General features: G+C 36.6%; 1 protein-coding gene across 1 annotated transcript in view; it reads left to right on the forward strand.

The window, feature by feature from the left end:
• Positions 1-13,934: 13,934 nt before the first annotated feature.
• The window catches only part of LOC145665502 (sodium-independent sulfate anion transporter-like), a 113,516-nt gene continuing 105,416 nt past the window's right edge, over positions 13,935-22,034 (forward strand). The window contains exon 1 of the mRNA XM_081732809.1: positions 13,935-14,028. Coding sequence (XP_081588935.1) covers position 14,028 — 1 coding nt within the window. The 5' untranslated portion in view covers positions 13,935-14,027. The remainder of the gene's footprint in view (positions 14,029-22,034) is intronic.

Genomic DNA, 22,034 nt, shown 5'->3' on the forward strand with positions numbered 1-22,034 from the left:
GTTTTTCTTCGTTATGCTTATCCAGTATTACGTCTAAAATGAATGGAAAAGCAACACATTGTGTTGATGAAAAACATGCTCCAGTGACGAAAGTACGATTTCTGGCCCCTTCTTCCTTTCCTGTAAGGCTAGGTCTTCCTGCGGTTCCTTTTTAGCTAGAATAGTCCCGAATTTACGTCATCTGTCCCCCCTGTCCCAAAGGAATTGTTCGAAACTTCAAATATTATTCGTGTGATATTTAAAAAGTCTCACTTTTATTGATGGTTCATACGGAACTGATAGAAGTAATCTACTTTCTTGTCGCATTCCTGCCTGTTGTAATGCAGGGTATTATTTAATTAATTCTAATATCTGAGCAAGGAGCCAGTGCATAACTATGAACATACTGTAAATGTTCATATGGTGTCCCCCCTTTTTTTTAGTTTAGAAATATGAGAGCTCTATACAAAGCACATTCATTTTTTCTGCTATAATAAGTATACGAGACCGTATAGGAAGGAAGAATAATAAAGGTCAGAAGCTCAAAAACTGAAATCATCATGAATAGACCATTGTTTCAACAATATTATAGTTTTTCCTTATCAAAGGAACCCTTTGGAAAGTAAAGTTGATCCAAAAACCGCTCCTTCTTATGGAGCGTGAGCAGAAAGAGACCAATCCAGCTTATTCTTTACGTCAAACAGTGAGGTATCCGTGTATCAAGCTTACAAGTGAATCACAATGTCTTTAAATGGAGAAATGCAGACAATTTGTCAATTCAGCCTTTTTAATCATTATGTTATTTCCCATTAGGTACGCTCAACTTTCTCATTGATGCAGGAAGATTGCTCAGAGCAGAGATTAACGACGAAGTGAAAATTATCATTTCGAAATCTGCAAAACAACTATGTTTTGTTTTGGTTTGAGAGCAGGACACGATCCAAATACACGTACCTAATGACACCACCGGACTCGCAACCAGCCACAGAGGTTAGGGGGGACCAGAAATATGTTAGGGGGGCCAAGTCGTTAAAGATTTTCTTACAAATAACTAAATTGTATCTTTTGTATTAATAATAGCATTTTGTGTTAAGAACTGGAGGGGCCACGAAAAGTTTAGGGGGGCAGGTCCCCTAGCCCCCCTTCTGGTTGCGGGCCTGGACACCACCTTTTTCAATTCAAACATAAACTTATATTACATGACGTGGTTTCGGCACATAGTCGTATTCGGGAGGAAGCTGTCTGAGACCATTATGTCAGGTACCATCCCGGCATTTGCCTGGTGTGAATGAGAATAACTAAGAGAAACCTCACTGAGGATGTATGGCCTGGAAAAGCTGTTACATTTTTCCAACCAAGTGTTCCCACCGGGAATCTAACCCAGGATCGGCCGCAGCAAGGGCGAGAGCGTTAGTGACTACGCTACGGGGGCCACTCTTTCACAAATGTCTACTTCACAGAGACACTTCTATTAGAAATCGTTATCACGCCATTAATATAGCACATAATCATTAAATAAACTCCAATGCTGCAATGAAGGTATGCTTAGAATTTGAACTATGTTTCTCGAGCGTTGATATAGACCACTTCCTTTCGCCAATAACCCCATAAGTAACTACCGGTTTGTAATACGTTTCTTGATTGTTGCTCCTTATGCATATATATGCGGGTGTTTTATTTCCATTGAATACATTATTAACGTGTACCATTTGGTTATTAAATTACATTTCAATGTACTGTATGCACCCGCATTTTCCACACACTTCTGGTACCTTTTAGGAACAGAATTCACGGCTCTTCTTAACATCTCAGCTGGAACATTTGCAAACACTTCACGGATATTTTGTTCAAGACTGTTAATATCCCTTCGTTTTAACTTGTACACTTGTTTCTTAGCCCAACCCCAAAGGAAGAAGTCGTATGAGGTTAGATCGGGGCTGCGTGCAGGCCATTTTGTTGGTCTCTGGCGACCAATCCATCTGCCAGGGAAATTGTCATTAAGTCGTGTTCTTACTGGAATTGTGTAGTGGGGCGGAGCTTCATCTTGCATGAACAGCAATTCCTTTCCATTTTCTCATTCTTGAATCACAGGCCATACGTACTTTCAAAGCATCTCCAAGTATAGTTCACCATTTATGGAGTTGCATACCACGTATGGACCAATGAATCTACGTCATTTCACACTAGACGGTTACCTTTGATCTTGATTGCATTTTTCCATTTATTAATTTCATATGACACATTTTTTTTTTATTGTCTTAGGGTTAAGCATTGCATTCCTACCTCCCTCTTGCTCCCATCATCTCTGCACTTGCACTACCGACCTCCAAACCTCATACCTAGCTTGAATCGTAGCTCTGTCTTCTACGCTGTATACACCAACCATTTTGCGGTTTTCAATAGATCAACTTCAGAAATCATTAATGTAAACATCACATTAGTAAACAGTATTATACGCCAGCTAGAACTGATGTTAGTTTCCAGGATAATCTACAGGGGTGGTTCAAGTTTTTATTTCTTCAGAGGAAACAGCACAAGAAGCACCAAACTATGTCAGCTTTTCAAAGTATTCTCCGTGCGCGTCTAGGCACCATTGCCATCGTTGTGGCAGCTCCCTGATTCCTTTGGCGTAGAAAGAACTTGGTTGTTGTCCTAGCCACTGGAGGACATCGTTCCGCAGTGCTTCATCTGTAGTGAATTTCTTCCCTCCCAGATGGTCTTTAAGGGGTGCAAACAAATGATAATCATTGGGACTATATCTAGACTGTAGGGGAATAGGGCAGAACTTCCCAGCGCATTTCGGCCAGAGTTGTTGTTGTAATATTGGTCATGTGAGGGCGGGCACTGTTATGGAGAAGAATTACATTTCCAGACAACATCCCACGTATTTTCTTGCGAATGGACTTTCGTACAGCATCACTCAACAATGTGGAATAATACTGGGCATTAATTGTGCTCCCTTTGTCCAGAAAATCCACATGAATAACATCCTTATGTCCAAGAAGACACTTGCTATGATCTTTCCAGCGGACGGCTGCATTTTACTTTTCTTGGGCGGCGGGGAACATTTATGCCGCCACTCCATGCTGCTTCTTTTGGTTTCTGGGGTTGTATTGTGCAACCATGTTTCATCACACGTGATGATGGATTGCAACAATTCATCACCTCGGTTCGAAACCGATTCAGAAGCTGTTCACAGACCACCATGCATGTCCACTTCTGATCAAATGTCTGCTGGCGGGAACCCACCTTGCACAGATTTTGCGGAAGCGTAAGTGGTCGTGAATGATTGTCTCAACACTACGGACACTGATATTCACCTCGGCAGCAATATTACTCACTTTACTCGCCGGTTCTCAAGAATCATTTGCTCAACACGTGCGATATTCACTGGTGTGACTGCAGTTGTGTCCATGCGCTTCATTTGTCATCACATCCCGATTCATACACTCTTGTCCGTGACACCGTTTGTTCACCATATTGTGCTTGCAATCTTCTGAAAATCTCAGCTGGTTTAACTCTCCTTCACACTAAATTTGATTACACACCGCTGCTTGCCGCCATGTTCGCTGCAACTGTTGCGCATGCGCCAAATACGTCATGCCGGGTGCTAGTTACTCGAGAAGGAATACATTACGTCACTCGCATGTTTCATCATGATCCGGCTATTCATCGATTATTTACGTACGAAAATTCCGATCAACCTTGAACGACCCTTGTAAATTAAAAATAGGTATTAAATTTACAACCACCCTGTACATATACAGAGTGCACCGTTTATAATGTTCAACCGTAATAACAGCGAAACTAAAAGTGAGAAAAAAGTGAAACTTTGCACGAAGCAACTACAAGGAGGCGGACATGTTTTCACGTGTTACACAAACACCCAACAAATAGTGTTGCCAACTCAATATAGAGTTTTGTTTTTCAAATTGTACTACGTCAGATTATTACATATTTCAAATCAACGTGTCAAACGAAAACTTAAAATTCCACATTTATTATTCAATGTTGCAAACTAAGGATGATATAGTAACACAAACACAAAGTTTGGAAGCCTCTATCACACATACGGCACAACGGAGATGGACGGGATAATGCACATCGAAAGTAGCACGGTCGGTCATGGTATGACTTGTTTCGAATGAATAGGAACGAAGTTAAAAGAGCTTGAAATTTTTAATTTTTTGAAATGGTTTATTTCGAAAAAATGCTTAGATAAGTATAACATGTAGTTACTTGTATGGTTTGCAATTGGCAAACAAATCATTATGCTGTTTACAGCACTTCTATATCTCAAACCGTTCCGAAGATATGATAAACATTGATAAAGTTCGCAACACTGCTGAAAATAGCGTATTTGTGGAAAATATTTAAAATGATTGTTTTTCTTCTCTTTTATAACATTACAGTAAAAGCTTTTAGTAGTTGTAATTACAACAAGTTCTCGCAATTACATTATTTAAGCAATTTTAATGTATACGTAGATGATATGGCAAACTTGGAGAAGTGATAGATGATGTAAAACGATTCCCCCCCCCCGCATAAATCCATGTCTGAGTGCGCCTCATTGCGGTTCTACTGGCCTTTGAAGTTGCCAGCATGCACTACAATACGTTTTGCCATTCTGATTAAAACGCCAGAAATGTCGTCAACCTGCTATACGTAGCTCTTCTACTGGTTGCATAACACAAGGATATCAATCCAGCAACGCCCTAGCGACAATGTTACTCTTATGGGTCCAAAAAGATCCTTAAAATGTTAAATAGGAAAATAATAACACTTTCTCGTGACGGGAACAAGTAGTCTGGATGCTAACATTCCCATTAAGCCCCAAAATTCAATCACGCTATTTTAATTTGAAAATTGAAATGAAATTTTTCAGTTTTATGTCCCATAAATATGACCGTCAGGCTAAAGAAAACGATGGTAAAGCAAGTAAATGATGATGGAAGATTTGGTGGAATGATAATGTGGGGAAAACGGGAGCACCCTGAGAAAACCCACTTACTTGGCCGGGGATCGAACCAGAGACCCCACACACCAGAGGTAAGCTTTCTACCACTGAGCCACCATGCCTTTTTTTTTTTAATGAATAAGAACTGGTAAACCTACACAAAATTCGGAATCGACCAGCGAAAAAAGAAATGGCACATTTCTAGAGCAGCTTGTGGTTTCTGAGATCTCATTGTCGAAAAATTTAGTCAAAAACATATGTATGAACATATGAATAGTCGAATTTCATTTAAGTTATATTAAATTTATATGTAAATCCAATTCATTTTGATAGAAGTAAGGGATATTTAGCTTGACTTGAAGAAATTCGTAAAATCACATCAAAGAAGGCAGATAACGTAGGTATGTACTCTACACCGTTTAACATTTTCAATTTTTGCATCACTCATTGTGAAACATCTCTTGGGTCCTCGTCTGAAAATTATAAAACAGAAGCACAATGGAAGAAAATCATGTATTCGGAGTTTTGTAGAAATCTTTACTTCCAAAACATCTCTAAGTATCCCATAAAAATTAGCATACAACGCTTTATAATGTTGACATTGTTTATTTGTAGTATTTATCCTGATATCTGTATGATACGGAAGCGGCAGCCTTTTATTTCGTAACAGCATAGTAAATCCAATTTAGTAAGAAAACAAAAAAAAAAGAACTTTAAACAGCAATGTTTGTTTCTGACCTAATTTCCAGTTTCTGAAATGTCATGCAATTTTTTTCCCTAACACTTTACTTGAGCCTCATTCTTCTGTAATGTAACAAAAGTATATCTAGCTTTATTAGGAAAAGGGAGGACTGAGTGATTTTTTACTTATTATAGAGGAGATATTCTATCTTCATAGACATTTCCCCCTTTAAAATCTTATTTCCATTGAAATCTGCAAACTACTCACACCTGAGAACGCTAGCTTGGCGTGAAAGTAACAATTTTCTAATTATAATGCCAATTGATTCAACTGGCATTTGTGTATTTGTCCACTCATCTGTTCTAGGGTAACTCTCGTAACACTTATGTGATTTTAAATAAACTTGGTATATGCCTTCCTCCGACTTTTTGAAATAACTGTAATGATTGAGGTTGCAATTCATCAAGAACTGGGGTAAAAAAAAAAAAAAAAAAGATTAAAATTCATAGAAGGATGTTCAAACTTGCAACATAAAATTTTTATGTTGCAAGTTTGAACATCCTTCTAAAAACAATTGTCTGGTATACACTACGTAAGAATTATTCGATTTTGATAAAATATAGTGTGTTTTATTTAGGGTTTCCCGGTCATATCCATTGCTGCAATTGAAGTCGGTCAAAGATAAGCAAATTAAAAAGGAGGGTAACTTTTCCCAAATTTTGTAGGTTTCTTCGATAATAGAACATTTTCTTTGAGAACTTTCATATAAATAATCCGACTTTGATACAATATTTGATATATTTTCTTTGAAGTTTTCTATTCATCACACTGCTGGACCTTAAAGTTGTCAAGAATGTGAAGTTGATTCTCCTCTTTCTTTCAATTAGAAAAATATTTCATATCGTAAAATAAAATAACAATAATAAATAACTATATTTGATTTTGAAGCAACGAAATGCATATTTTTTTAAAGGCTTGATTTCCGTCACATGGAGTTAAATTATGTAAATAATGAGATAGGTTTACTCCATTCAAAAATTTAAAAAAAAATTCCGCGATAAGTTTCGTTAAAAAATGGTTTTGGTGACATATAGTATACTGTTTCTAAGGTTCTCCAGTCATCCACATGCTTAGGTTTAGGGTAAAGACATACCAAAGATACGTCGCGGTCGAGGTTTACGTCGTGGTCGCTACTTCGATGTCTAGGTATAGATCGATGAAGAGCGCATATGGTGAAGAGGTCACATCCTTACTGTAAGTTCTCACTTTGAAGAAAAACATTAATGTAGCGTGTGAAATTATTCCGTCAGTGCATAAAAATCACTGTGAAGCCATATTTTGAAATTGAAAGGACCAAACAGTTTATAAATAGGCATGGACGCAAGACGAAACATGGGAAATGCCAAAGTCTCGTCTCTTGTTTCGCAAAAATATTTGAGTCTCATCTCTTGACCATTTCTATCAATAAATCAAAGACTTTTACCTTTTTTACCAATTTTCTCTGAAGAAATGCCCTTTTTCAACACTCAGGCGAGAAATCATTTCCCAGATAAATAAAAAACAGGTATGCCTTCAGGTTCCGAGCTGGAGGGGTATTAACTTCATAAAATTAAGTTTCGATTATTTGAAGTTGCCTCACTATGAATACGTACCTTATATCAGTAACGAATTTAGAAGAAATTCTTTTTTATTAATCGTGGAATTGGGGAGCGTGAAGTTTTTAAGCATATATATGATTAACACCTGCTTCTTTTTTTTTAGAAGTTCCGGAATTTAGGGGTTTCAATCCAGTAGCGTAGCCAGGATGTGTGTTTGGGAGGGGGCCAAGTGCTGTTATAGGTACATATAGAAACATTACATACAAAGAAATATATAAACAAAAAATATATAAAAAATTACGAACGTCAAAGTACCGAAGTACATTGTCGGACCTATTTGGGAGGCGTCCCCCCTTCCCTACTCCACTGTTTCAATCCGAAAGCCCTCTCTCTGTAACTGCCACTGCCTTATATAATACGAAGGTCACTACGAAAGTTTTGAGATACGCATTGTTGTGGCACAGCATTTGAATTCCAACAATTGCGTTCGGTAGTGGTATCCAGAGCGAAGAAGCGAAGCAAGGTCCAACTCGCCTCGCTTATCGACTTGGCCATATCGCCTTCACTTGTTTGTTGATGTGAGCAATATTCGGCTGTCTAGAATGGAGCTCGAAAGGGAACATTTTCAGGCAATGATCCTTTACGATTTCAAAGTGGTTTGAACGCGGCACAAAGCCTTGACCGCTTGCAGGGGGCATTTGGTGACCTTGCTCCTTCCCGTGCTACAATTTTTCGGTGGTTTGGTGAATTCAGAAAAGGCCGGACGTCACTTAAAGATGAAGAGAGAGCTGGACGTCCGGCAACAGCTGTGTCAATGAAAACATGTCAATAAACGCCAGTCGACAGTTTGGATCTTTTCAGATGAAAACCCACCCACGAAAGTGAAGCGACCGCGAAGTGTGGGGAAGAAGATGGTCGCAACATTCTTCTCCAAATCTGGGCATGTTGCAACTGTTCCACTTGAAGAACAAAGGACTGTTACTGCTCAGTGGTACACCACTGTTTACCTAACTAAAGTGTTCAAGAAGCTTCAGGAACGGCGTCCAAGAACCGGATTGCGTGGGATCATGCTTCATCATGACAGGCGTCCGCACACACGGCCGACATCACAATTCAGTTTTTAGAATCTACGGAGGTTAAACTTATGACTCGTCCGCCGTATAGCCCTGACCTGGCCCCGTGTGATTTTTTTCTGTTCTCCAGGATCAAAGATCGCATGCGTGGGAAGAGATTTTGCAGCCTTGAAGAAGCTGTAATGGCTTACGAGAATGAACTTTAAAAACTTGAAGAAAAAGACTGGCAACACTGATTCCATAAGTGGTTTTCGAGGATGCAAAAGTGTGTACAGTGTAATGGTGAATACTTTGAGAAAATGTAAGTGTTAAATTGATTTTAAGTATGTAAGTTATTTCACATCTCAAAACTTTCGTAGTGACCCATGTAAGATACAATATAATTCTCAAATAAATATGAATAACATATCTGACATTAACATTTGAGTTGCTATTTTCTTCCATTCTCTATTTAAAACGTACTACCTATTATAATGTTGTTTGTGTCTCTTATCCCCTATTGCTGGAACATTCCTCATTAGTTGTACTAATATGTCTCCAGTAGCGCAGCTAGGATTTTTTTCAGGGGGGCAATGAAGAGCCCAAGAAAATTTTGAGGAGCCATCTCCAATGAATGAAAAATTTTATTCACACACACACACAATCTATAGATAGATAGATAGATAGATAGATAGATAGATACATAGATAGATAGATAGATAGATATAGATAGATAGATAGATAGATAGATAGATAGATAGATAGATAGATAGATAGATAGATAGATAGATAGATAGATAGATAGATAGATAGATAGATAGATAGATAGATATAGATATAGATATATGGGAGTTTGGCTACGTAAATATAATTTGAAGTACTCACCAACTACCTCTATAAAAACTTGCGGAAGTACCACAGGATTCTGAAACTTGGATATTTGGAAGGGCATATACTAGTTCCTAAGTGAAGTTTTGATCCGACTATGGTAGGTCCCATAGTATTGGAGCTGTTGACCATTAAATTTCATGTTTTCGGCAGCCTATAACTCCGAAAGGAAGCATTTGTGCACCTAGCTTGGTCTATACTTTTTGTCATCTTGATGTCAGGGATCACTTTCCAAACATTGTCGGTGTTGTTTTGTAACACTCTGTATCCGCCTATATATCTATCTATATCTATATCTATATCTATATCTATATCTATATCTATATCTATATCTATATCTATATCTATCTATCTGTCTATATATATAATGTCTGTGTGTTCAAGGTGAATCTTTTCATCTCTGTTGTTCAAGATTTTACTCTTTTACATTGAAAATGTACGAATTTACTACCTCAAACAACTAGGATGCATTAATACAATTGATTTCTAATATGAGTAAGTTTTTATTTTATCGCGTTGTTTAAAATATGTGTGGGTGGTTGATTTAAGTGGAAGCAGAAAAATACACTTTTACAGGTAAAGAAAATAACTTATAGGTTCATGCCTCTATTTAAGAGGATCTTTCTATTCTTGTGGTAGCAGCAAATTTATCAACAACTTCTTCAAGATCTAACGATTTAGCAATTTTATTCAATATGTAGCAATCCTAAGTTTTTCAACCTATCATCAGTCATTGAATTGTGTATATGTATTTGATAATCTTTTCAAACATAAGAATGACCTTTCACATGTAGCACTAGAAACTGGTATAGTCACAGAGATGATATGTAGCATGTAGGTTTCTAGGAATGAGTTTTTGTAGACACAAAAATGACCAATGAAATTCATCAGGAAATCAACTTTGGTTTTCTCTCATCTTCATACAACTTAATTGTGTTTGGAGGATTTTGAGTTCACATTTGAATATCTCCAGATCACTTCCATAATGCTCGGCCATAGGCTCCATAACGTTGTAATTTAGAAAGATTTCACTTTTTGGATGTAGAGCAGATTAAACTAATGATTTGGCTATATGATCTAAAGCAGTTTTCCATCTCAGTGATTGCCTTATCAAGTAGGCAGAAAATGTCTCTTAGTATATTATCTTTAGAAAATTCGATTTCTGCCTTCAATGAAGGAAGAGATTCATTCAAAATATATTCATTCAATTAAGTTTCTAGTGCTACATGTGAAATGTTATTCTTATATTTGAAAAGATTATTAAAGACATATACACAATTCAATGACTGATGATAGGTTGAAAAACTTAGGATTACTTTATATTGAAGAAAATTGCTAAATCGTTAGATCTTGAAGAAGTTGTTGATAAGTTTGCTGCTGCCCACAAGAATAGAAAGATCCTCTTTTAAGTAGAGGCATGAACCTATAAGTTATTTTCTTTACCTGTAAAAGTGTATTTCTGTGCTTTCACTTATATCAACCAGCCACACATATTTTAAACGCCTTGGTGAAATAAAAATTTATTTATATTAGAAATCAATTGTATTAATGCATCCTAGTTGTTTGAGGTAGTAAATTCGTACATTTTCAATGTAAAAGAGTAAAATCATGAACAACAGAGATGAAAACATTCACCTTGAACACACACACACACACACACACACATAAAGGAAGGGCATTAATAAGTATATCCTATTGAAAATTCATGTCACCATTGACTTACTGTTTTGCAAAATTCCTATAATGTAACTTTCTTTAAAAAAATGCTTAGTACTTAATTTTCTCAGAAATGCATATTTTGACGAAAAACAAATATAAATCTGTGATTAAAGTTGGTTTTCACTGACGGAACTTAGTGAATGGAATATCTGTGTACCAGTCTCACAAACTCCTGGCATCTCTCTGATTACTAAATATCAGATAACGCATAACGGGATGATACAACCTGATCACGGGAGTAACTACCATTTTTACACAAAATAGTATTACTGCCGCGACCAAGTTGCATCATCTCGGTATCTTACCTGATGGTTAGTAATCAGGAGATTGTAGCACTGGCTCTGTGATAAACTTCGGAATTTCTCTAGTAGTAGCAGTTGTAGGATTAAGATACAGTTAAAATCGTTTAAAAGAAAGTATTTGTGAACGATTTATTTATAAAGAATCACTGAGTTTTGTTAATCTCATTTCCCCAGGCTTTAGCTAGTAGTATACGTTCACCAAGCGCTGACTCCCTTGGATATCGCTTGTTAACATCGTACCATTTTTCTAAAGAGTTGCCAACGGCCAAGAGCGTTAGGAAACTAGACGTACTAGAGACAAGACCAGAAGGTAATTGAGGAGGAGAACCAGTATCAGTAGCAAATAGTAGGTGTTGGTAGTATTCAGTATCTTAATTTTCTCGAACAACTGGAATACGAACAACAGAGAAAGTGACAGAAATAATAAAACTTTTGTTCTCTTCTTTCACTGTATATTAAGCAAGACGGCTCGATATTAAGATTATTTGATAATAATAATAATAATACCAAATCATTTAATAGATGCTATGCATTTGTTCTATGTCATCATAATCAATGGAAATTAATTACTTAGTGTACGAAGACTTCTTTCGTCCAACACAAGTGTAACGTTTTACTGCAATGCATGCTATTTGTAAGTAGTAAGTATCTCTTATTTTAGTATGACTTTCAATATCGAAGCGAATGAGAATGCCGACTGATTTTGCTATTTTACTGGTTCTTTGTCGAAAACAAAGAAGATACCAGATAAGGAGCTGAGGTTAAAAGAAACGTTCAGATGGTGAGGTCAACGCATGCGCCTTACAGATTTCGATGAATTAGATCTTGCTGTACTACAAACAAAGACGAGCCTGGAATTTTTTAGTCGGAACCCAGACTATTGCAACATACAGTATTCTGCAGTTGGTAACTCTGTTGTCGAGAGATGTTTCGGTAATAGTTTCACTTGTGGCCACTATCAATTCACCGTTTGTCGACCTATAGCAGTATCACCCTGTGTGGGGGGGAGGGAATTAGGGAGGCCAAGAATTTGAGCAAGGGGGCCTGGCCCCAGGCTCTCCCTTGGCTCCGCCACTGTATGTCTCTCATAATCAAATTTAAAGTGCAGCAAAACTTCTTGAGCATAGATACTATCCTTTGCAGACGAAATTCTGAACAAATGAAGATTTTATTCCGTGCAGCGCTTCAAGCAGAACCAATGAAAATACGAGCCACTGCGATTCTTCCACTGAACAACGATGTAAAAATGAACTCGGTTGTTTATCATCGCGACCACTAATTCACCATCGCAGTCGACTTCTAGGTCGCGATGTAGCGCACACCCATTTGAATCCCTGTATTTGTGCCATTATCGAGATAGAGACCTCGATCGCGAGGTATCTTCGGTATGTCTTTACCCTTAGAGTACACAAACATAAAAGCTTCTTAAGTGACCCCCAGCAGAAACAACAACTGCCTGCTAAATATCCAACAATGAACACATATCGACTAATCACAAAGTAAACATGAGTGAATTTACTTTTCCTGTGTTCGATCCGGTCCATTATTGACATTGTTGTTCATTGTTGTCCATTGTTGACATACACAAAAATGTTCGATTTTTCATTCAAATATGACCAATTTCATTTAAATACTATTATCCAAAGCGACGTAATACCATTTTAAAATATGATAGTATTTTTATGGATATGCTGTATAATAGACGTTAACGGAAAACTTCGAAAAACCCAGTTCCCAAACCTGTATCCACGGAGGTCTAGGGGGACGCCCCTCCCCCTAATAAAATATAAACAATCGTTAGAGCTGTTTTTGAAAAAAAACGCATTTTTTATTTTCACCCTCAAATAAACTACCTTATTTTTAGGGGTAGGAAGAAAATTTGAAAATCTCCCCCCATCTTGAGAATCATATAAAATAAGTTTAAAATTTGGTTGTGATACGTTGACCTGTATAGTCTCTCGGGTAACTCTTTACTTTGGGCAAGGCAGTGATATCCCGTCACTGTTAGTATTATTCACAGGTGTCATTGGTTCCTTTCTGTTCCTAGGGATTATTCATAGACTATGTACGACCTTAAAAAGGCAGTAATAAGGGGACTTTAATTTACTACAATATTGCCCTTGTACTTCATGCAATCAGTTCCTGTCACTGCCTTGCCTAAACTAAAGATTTGCCATCTCTCGTAATGAGTGTACATCAGGACGAACAAGTCCACGGTGGCTCAGTGGTAGAGTGTTCATCTCTGGTGCGTGGGAACCCTGGTTCGATCCCAGCTCGCGCCAAATGAACTTTGGTGGACAAACACCATGTGTTTGGGTTTTCTAGAGCTTCTCCCGTTTCCTCCCACTTTTTTTCATTCCACTGTTTCATTTATTTCTCATCATCATCGTCTCCTTTAGCCTAGCCGGCATGCGACGTAGATTAAAACTTAAAGATTTCACTTTATTTTCATTTACGGACAGATGTCGAGAAATCACTTTTTTTTTTTCGTTATCTATGAGCTATGAAACGTATAAATCTGTTGAAATCTCGAATTCGATCTTGTTTTTTCACGACCACTACCATACTTTCTTCTCTCCTATCATTATTCGAAAGTACAAACGAAAAAATCTTGGTTTACTTTCTGAATTAGAGGCATAAATATAGGAATAGTGTTAATCTTATTGTTCCGTGTTTGCACAGCATACAAATCAAGGCCAATTTATTTTCCTCACTGACAACATTCATATCTTCTGAAATTTCAAAAGCATAGATAAGCGAAAGTGGAGACACTTGGAAACAGTAGTTTTATAATGTATTCATTCAGTTCTGAAATTGCAAGCTGAAGTAAGAAGCAAGTTTCTATCTAAAAGTAAGTACTTAAACGCATTTGTGGATACTTAGACACATTTTTCATAGCGAAATGTTTTTGTTTTTTAGTTACTTATTTTTGTTCTCTTGCCAAATTTGTAAATATCTTTTTCAATAGTTTACTGTAAATCAAACAGTAAGTTGTGATCTTTTGTTCTTTTCTATTTACGGATTACAATGTTTTGATAAGGCGTATCTAAGATAAGCTTGTGATCGCGTGATTATTTCAATATCGCTGACCACTTGTAAATTACTTAATTTTGTAAAACCAGCAGTTTCAGAGCTTAGGTTAGTTTCTATAACCCGATAGATAATAAAACTATTTAATACTAGCAGAATGTCCGTTCTTCGCACGGGGAGAATACGTTTCATTTTGGATATAAAGGGCAACAAAACTGTTACCAATCAATTTAGGGACCCCCAAAACTATGGATTCGGCACTAATGTCGGTCATTTTTATATGTAGGGCCTATCTCCCTCTACTCTACATTTCGGGATTGAATTTGGATTTAAACAGCTTCGGAAGTGTCACTGTTCAGCTTAGCGATCCGGAAAACTATGGATTTGACACTAATAGAAAAAAAATATCGGTCATTTTCGATCATTTTTATATAGTTCCTCTCCCTCTCCCCAAAGTTGCACATCGAAGTGAAATTATTAAAAAAAAAAATTAAAAAAAAAGCCGGAACCTCATCTACGTTGAATATTTGATGGAGATCAGTCAGGTGGTGAGGTGAGGTGAGGTGATTTTGAGTTTAACGTCCCGTTCAGCGGTCGGGTGGTTCAAAAGTTATTAAGTCACATAGTCACTTTCATTTTTATATATATAGATTTCTTAAATGTTTCACCAACAAAATAACACTTCATTTTTGGCTCTTATTGTTTGGTTGAGTCGGAGTTTAGCGTCCCTTTCAGTACCGAAGCTATGTGAGACGTAGACCTTAAGTTACTTTGGGATCCAAAAGACAAACTCCCTCGGTAAGTTAAGAACAGACTTCCCGCGCCGTAGAAATATACGCTAGTCATATAGTGAAGAGGGAGCTCTTTGGATTCATATTGTTTGTTAAGGTTTAGCGCCCATTTTCAGCACATGAGCTCTATAAGGCGTGGAACTACAGTTTAAGGTGGTATCCGAATCATTGCAATGCATTCAAATGCTCTCCCGTCGAGAATCGAACCTGAGACATCGCGAATGAAAGTAGCGCAGTCAAGCCACTTTTATTGTTTAGTTCCACTGGATCTGGGACAATGTCCATCTACATAATTAATCTCACCCAGTTTTCTATTTAATGTATTATGACAGGGATACAAACACAAGAACTTCGAGGTCAGTTGGGAGCACGGTGGCTCAGTGGTAAGAGTGCTTACTTCTGATGAGTGGGGTCCCCGATTCGATCCTCGCCTAAGTTAGTTTGTGGTCGACAGCATGTTGCTCGTGGGTTTTCTCGGGATACTCCCGTTCCCTCCCACTTTTTCATTCCACCAATTCTCTTATTATCATTCAATTGCCTTAACCATTATTTCCCTTAGCCTCAAGGATATAATCGTGGGGCGTTGAACTGAAATATTTGATTCCATTTTTATGTCGAGAACTGTTAGAAAAACGGCCATGCTTTTCAGGGGTAGTTGAACCACGATGGGTGTTTCGTCTTATGATCGTCAGCCTAACGTTTCAGAGTGTCCGACTACACCACTTCGGCAATTAGAGCAGCTGAAAGGGACTTGACTCATATTTTCCGTTCTTTTGGGGGAGTTAGTAACCATTGGCTTATATTACGTTAGGCTTAAGTTAGGCTTTGTCAACCGAGAGACTATACAAGACATTAACTTAAAGTAGGATCTGATCCATTGTATCGCGAGCCTCCCCACTGGTCAAGTGGCTATAGCGTGCGTCTTAGACTCGCGTTCGATTCTCTGTTGGAGAGCAATATAATATTTGAAAGCATTAGGGTGGTTCAGATTCTATCTTAAACTCTAGTTCCACATCTCATATATATCCTCTATCTTAAACATTGAGATTCGAACCAAAGACATTGCACATCAAAGATACTCATTCAGAAAGAAAAGCTTAAGAATGGAATCTATATACTAGTCGAGGAAGCAATGAGAATGTCGCCGCCGACTTTGGTAAAAGCAAAAAATTTTAGAGCTACACTTCATGGTGTCGCTAATAAACGTACTTGTAAATGGTACAGACTTCTGTTCCATTCATTCTAATATAGATTCAATCATACTAGTTCTGTTTCATTCTAATATAAATGGCCTTGTACTTCCTAACAACAAGCGATAATTATGTTCTTAACAGAGTAATTTAAACACACTTCATTCAAAAGTTTGTACTATACTAAAGTTAGAATTGAGCGTACATTTGAAGTGCGAGATTTGTAATGGGGCGTTTACACTTGGTCGATTTAGTCGCACGGCTAAATCGACTCGCTGCATTTGCAACTAAATCGAAGCAACTAGGCCGAATCAGATCGATGGATGTGTTCAATTGTTTCAACCGAAATTGAATGCTGTTTGTCGACTATCTCTCCTCGGATCGATTCGAAATCGACTGGCAATTTTAAAAATGTCCAAACAAAAAGTAATTGGTACAATTTGAGGTGTTATAGCAGAAGAATTAAGGGACGAAATTAAATAGCAGTGACAAGAAAACAGTATTTAGAAGCATAGTATACGTGTACTTTGATGAAAGAATTTTCAGTAGAGAATCTTTGTGTAGGTTTAAGCACTTCTCATGGTTCCACAGTAATAACTCTAAACTTGTAAACATAAATTATACTTTCCTACATTATAGAGAAAGACTCCGCTGATAAAAATTAATATATTACACAGTCGTCTTTCATATGGAGTCATTCATCATAACCGCAGTATATCACTTCTTAACATAAAATACTGCTCACCTTCATTATTACATAAATGATTCTTAGAAAACAAATTTTGTTTTAATTCTAACATTCAAATTTAATATTTTCCTAATCATTGTATTATAAACAATGTGTATTTAATTTTCTAACGGTACATGTTGTTAAATTGTTATTTTGTGGAAGAAATATGGCAATACACTATCAAATACTAACTGAAAACTTAGGTCGGGAGAGACTTTCTTCCTCTCCCAATATTCTCTGCCACCATAAATATGGAATTTAAAATATAAAATATACAGATATAATCAAACTGTTCAAAATTTCATGTGTATATCAAACTCTACAATTTTGGATCATAGACATGATAAATATACATTATAACGACAATAAAGTTACGGAAACTTAAAGTGGACGTTACAATCGGGAAATTACAGTTGGAAGTTTTGTTATATAATTAAGTTATTAATTCAGTAACAAATTGAAGAAATCCATTTAATAAATTCATAAAAAAAAAAAATAAAACCATGGTCTTCTAAACTAATTAATATACATATAAGGTTCATTATCCACATACGTTGTTTTGTTTCTGGAGATGCTCATTTATGAAATATAGTGGGAGTCGACTGACTTGGAAAATAAAATAAATAAAATATTAGTTAATGTAAATAGGTGATATATATATATATATATATATATATATATATATATATATATATATATATATATATATATATAGATTAAATAGTATATACATATATAGAGAGAGTGAAAATAGAGTAATGTGAATATAAATGATAAATATAAAATATGATTATAATTGATGAAAGTACAGGGAGTCGTATACTTACCACGTATGTAACGAGATCTTCAAAGGACACGTCGTGCGAAATCTAGGCTAAACCTGAAAGAAAGAAGAAATATAGAAAATAAATAAAGGCTTGTGTATAGCCCGCTCCTCCCAGTTCTTTGTCACCGGAACAGGAACAGTCACTTGTACTACTGCTACTACTACTACTACTACTACTACTACTACTACTACTACTACTACTACTACTACTACTACTACTATTACTAATACTACTACTACTACTAGTACTACTACTACTACTGCTACTACTATTACCACTTCTACTACTACTACTACTACTACTACTACTGTACTACTACTACTATTACTACTACTACTACTGCTACTACTACTACTACTACTACTACTACTACTACCTATATCGAGATCAGAATTCAACCAACCCCTGCGGGCTTCTAACCAGGCCCGTGCTGGCCCACAGGGACACCGGGACGTGTCCCGGTGCGCCCTCTGAAATATCACAGTATAAATAAAGGTACAAGTTTTTAGTAATAAATTCTTACAGTTTTATTGCTAACGAACCCGTGAAAGGTGCAATGCGCCCTTTACGTTAGGCGCCCTTCCGAGACCACATCAAAGATGAACGATTTTATTTACTCTTCTGTATAGCACAGTTCTGTACAATAAATACACACAGTTACTATTGGCGAAGAACTTGTAAAAGGTACAGTGCGCCCTCTACATAAGGCGCCCTACGAAACATCACATTATAGATAAGTGGTTTTGGTTATCCTGTACACCAGCTTTGTATAATAAATGCAAATACTGACTGGTAGTACAGACTGTAGTGAAGAATACAAGGCTCCCTTTACATAAGATGCCCTGCAAAATATCACTTAAAAAAAAAAATATTCCTCTGCATTTCAGTTTTGTATTATGCATCCATACAGCTGCTATTGCCAGAGAACAGGTAATGAGTATAATCACTTACAAAAATATTATAAAGTTATATATCTATAAAACGAAACATTGTGATACATCAAGAATTGTTCGGATAGTCAAACGTATGATGCATTTATGTAATACTACACTAACACTAGTCTCTAATTTACGATTTTTGCGGCATCGAAGCTTTCACAGTCTTAATATGCATCCATATATCCGAGTATATTGATTGTTATTGTGTGTTTTAAAGCAGTGTTCGGATAATGAGTACCTGTTGTATTTCTGAAACATAGCTGTATTAATTTCCGTAAAATGTTGTCTTCCTGTCACCACGGCACGGCGCGTCCTCAGGTTGTGGATCAAGGAGGAGGCGTCTGGGATATAGAGGTTAGCTGCGAATATACTGAGTAAGCAGTCGCGGCGGACAGACAAGGGGTGATAATTCAGCTTGAGAATTTGGTGTGAGGCTAACAACCTCATCCTGTAAAAAAAAAAAAAAAAAAAAAAAAAAAAATCAGATAAGTTCGCAGAATCTTCGGATCAGAACTGATAACTTTGCACGAACTCTGCAAAGTAAAATCGACATGAGATTTTGAACATGGAATATAAGAAGTCTCTATAGGACAGGCTCGTTAAAATTTGTAAAAAATGAGTTTAGAAATAGAGGTTGGACCTAGTGGGATATCAGGAAGTTAGATGAGAAGAAATGGAGCAGTCAAGTCGGAAAATTTTACGTTCTTTTACGGGGAACGGGTCGGTGGTGTAATATTATTGTCTTAAATGCACATGCCCCAACAGAAAATAAGGATAGCGAAAAAAAAAAGTACAGTTTTACGAAAGAACAGAACAGGTATTTGATCATCTTCTGCAATATGATATTAAAATTCTGTTGGGCGGTTTCATACGAAGGTAGGACGAGAGGGTATTTTCAAACCGATTATAGGGAATAAATGTTTTCATAAGGAAGGTTGTGACAACGCGTTACACTCGTGAACTGTGCAATATCCAGAAACCTTATCGTGAAGATTACAAAATTCCAACATCGCGAAATTCATAAATATACTTGGACTTCATCAGATGGAAAAACACACATTCAAACTGATCATGTTTTAGTAGACAGAAAAGAACAGTCTCGCACAACTGACGTTCGGTCGTTCAGCAAAGTTGATTGTGATAGTAAGAGAGAGACTATCGTTGAATAAAGAAAATATTTAATATCTGAAAACGGAGTGGTTTATTATGATAATTTTTTTTTTAAGTAGAGGAGAGTCAGATGAGAGGGGAGCCAGATTGAAGTGTCGAATAGATTCTCGGTTTTAGAAAGTTCGGAGTGCACTAGTGTTCAAGATACTTGGTTGATATTAGAGATAACATTAAAATTTCAGCAAAATAAATATTCGGGCACGCAGAAATACGTAGGAACAAACCATGGTTCAACCAGGAATGTACTAAAGTAGCAGAGAAGAGAAAACAGAAGAAACAGCGTTGGCTACAAAATCCAAACGAAATAACTAGTAAAATTTCATTACCATCTCGCAGAAAATTTCTAAAACTTTTAGAACAAAGAAACGCGACTTTTGAAAGTTAAAATTAATTAACTTGAAGATAATAGTAAAAACAAAAACATTCGGATGCATCAATAAAAACATTCGGATGTATAAATCATCAACGAACTTAAGAAATCTATCAACTTCGTGCTTATATATTAAAGAAACCTAAAGGAACAGTTCTCACTGATACAGATAGCATCTTAAATAGATGGACAGATTTCCTTGACGATTTGCTTAACACATAGCCAAAAATTAATGCGCGTGGAGAAAGTGAAATGCATGCAGCATAACCGTATATTCCAGAACCTAACCAGATAGAAACAGAAATCACTATTTTTTAAAAAAATTAAACACATATCTTCGTGTGTAGACGAAATTCTGGTTGACTTAATTTTAGCTAGAGGGGAAAAAATGTTTAGCAAGATACACAAACTCGTTCTCCTTACCTGGAACAAGGAGAAATTACCACAAGAGTGAAGAGAATCAATCATTGTTCCAGTTCAGAAGAAAAGCAACAAAACAGATTTAATAATTATCGAAGCATTTCTCTTCTGTCAACATCCAATAAATCCTCTTAAACATGGTAAAGATTGACTCCATACGCCGATGAAATTATTGGAGATTATCAGAACGGATTTAGGTAAAAATCGACCAACTATCGACCAGATATTTCCCATTCGACTAATACTTGAAAAGAAATGAGAGAATACAACATCCTGGCACATCAATTATTGACTTTAGACTCTGGTAGAAGGGAAACATTGTACAATATGCTTATATAATTTGCAATACCGAAGAAGGTAGATTAATTAAGATATGTTTAAATGAATCCCAAAGTAAGGTTCGAGTAGAGAAATTCTTGTTCACGAGCTTTCACGTTGAGAATGACCTGAAACAATGAGATGCGTTGTGGTCATTATTATTTAACTTTGTTCTGGAGAACACTATAAGGAAAATCAAAGACAGTAATCAGGTCCTAGAGCTGAATTGTATTTGCCAGATTATGGCGTATGCTGATGATGTAAATTTAAAAGGGAATGATAGAATAATAGAAAGGAATGCAGAAATCTTAATTAACGCTTGCAGGGATATAGGCTTAAAAGTAAATGCAGAGAAAACTAAAGAAAATGGAAGTTTGTCGGGATCGTAATAGTGCATTTTATGGATGCGTTAAAATACCAAATAATATTTTCTTTCTACAAAGTGGATACTTTCAAATATCTAGGATCATTATTGACAGACCAAAACCATAATTACTAAAAAAAATTGATGTCAACTGAAAGCAGGGATTTCGTGCTATTATTCAGTTAAAAATCTTTTGTTGTCGCTATTTCTGTTGAGGAATTTGTAGATCAAAATATAAAACGATAATCATGCCTGTTGTGCTGTATGGTTGCGAAAAATGGTCACTGACACTGAGGGAAAATCGCAGACTGAAAGTATTTGAAAACAAGATTCGTAAACCAATATTCGAACTCCAAAAGGAACGGGAATGGGGAAAGGGGGAAACTTCATAAGGAGGAACTGCATAATTTTATACCGTTTACCAAACATTGCTAGGGCCATCAAGTCTAGGAGGCTCAAATGGTCAGGTTATGTAGCCCGAATGGAAGAAATTAGAAACGCTTTTCGAAGTTGTAATTGGAAATCCAAATAGGAAAATGGCCGTTAGGGAGACCGAGGCGCAGATGGGAGGACAATATTAAAATGGTTCTCGCAGAGATTGAAATATAAAGTAGAAACTGGGTTCAGTTCGCTAAGGACAGAAATCAATGAAGAGCTTTTGTAAACGCGGCAATGAACCTCCTGCGTCCATAGGCATGCTGTATTAAGT

The sequence above is a fragment of the Thermobia domestica genome, chromosome 11 (genome assembly GCF_964235325.1).
Source record: "Thermobia domestica chromosome 11, izTheDome1.hap1.1, whole genome shotgun sequence".
Lineage (NCBI taxonomy): Eukaryota > Metazoa > Arthropoda > Insecta > Zygentoma > Lepismatidae > Thermobia > Thermobia domestica.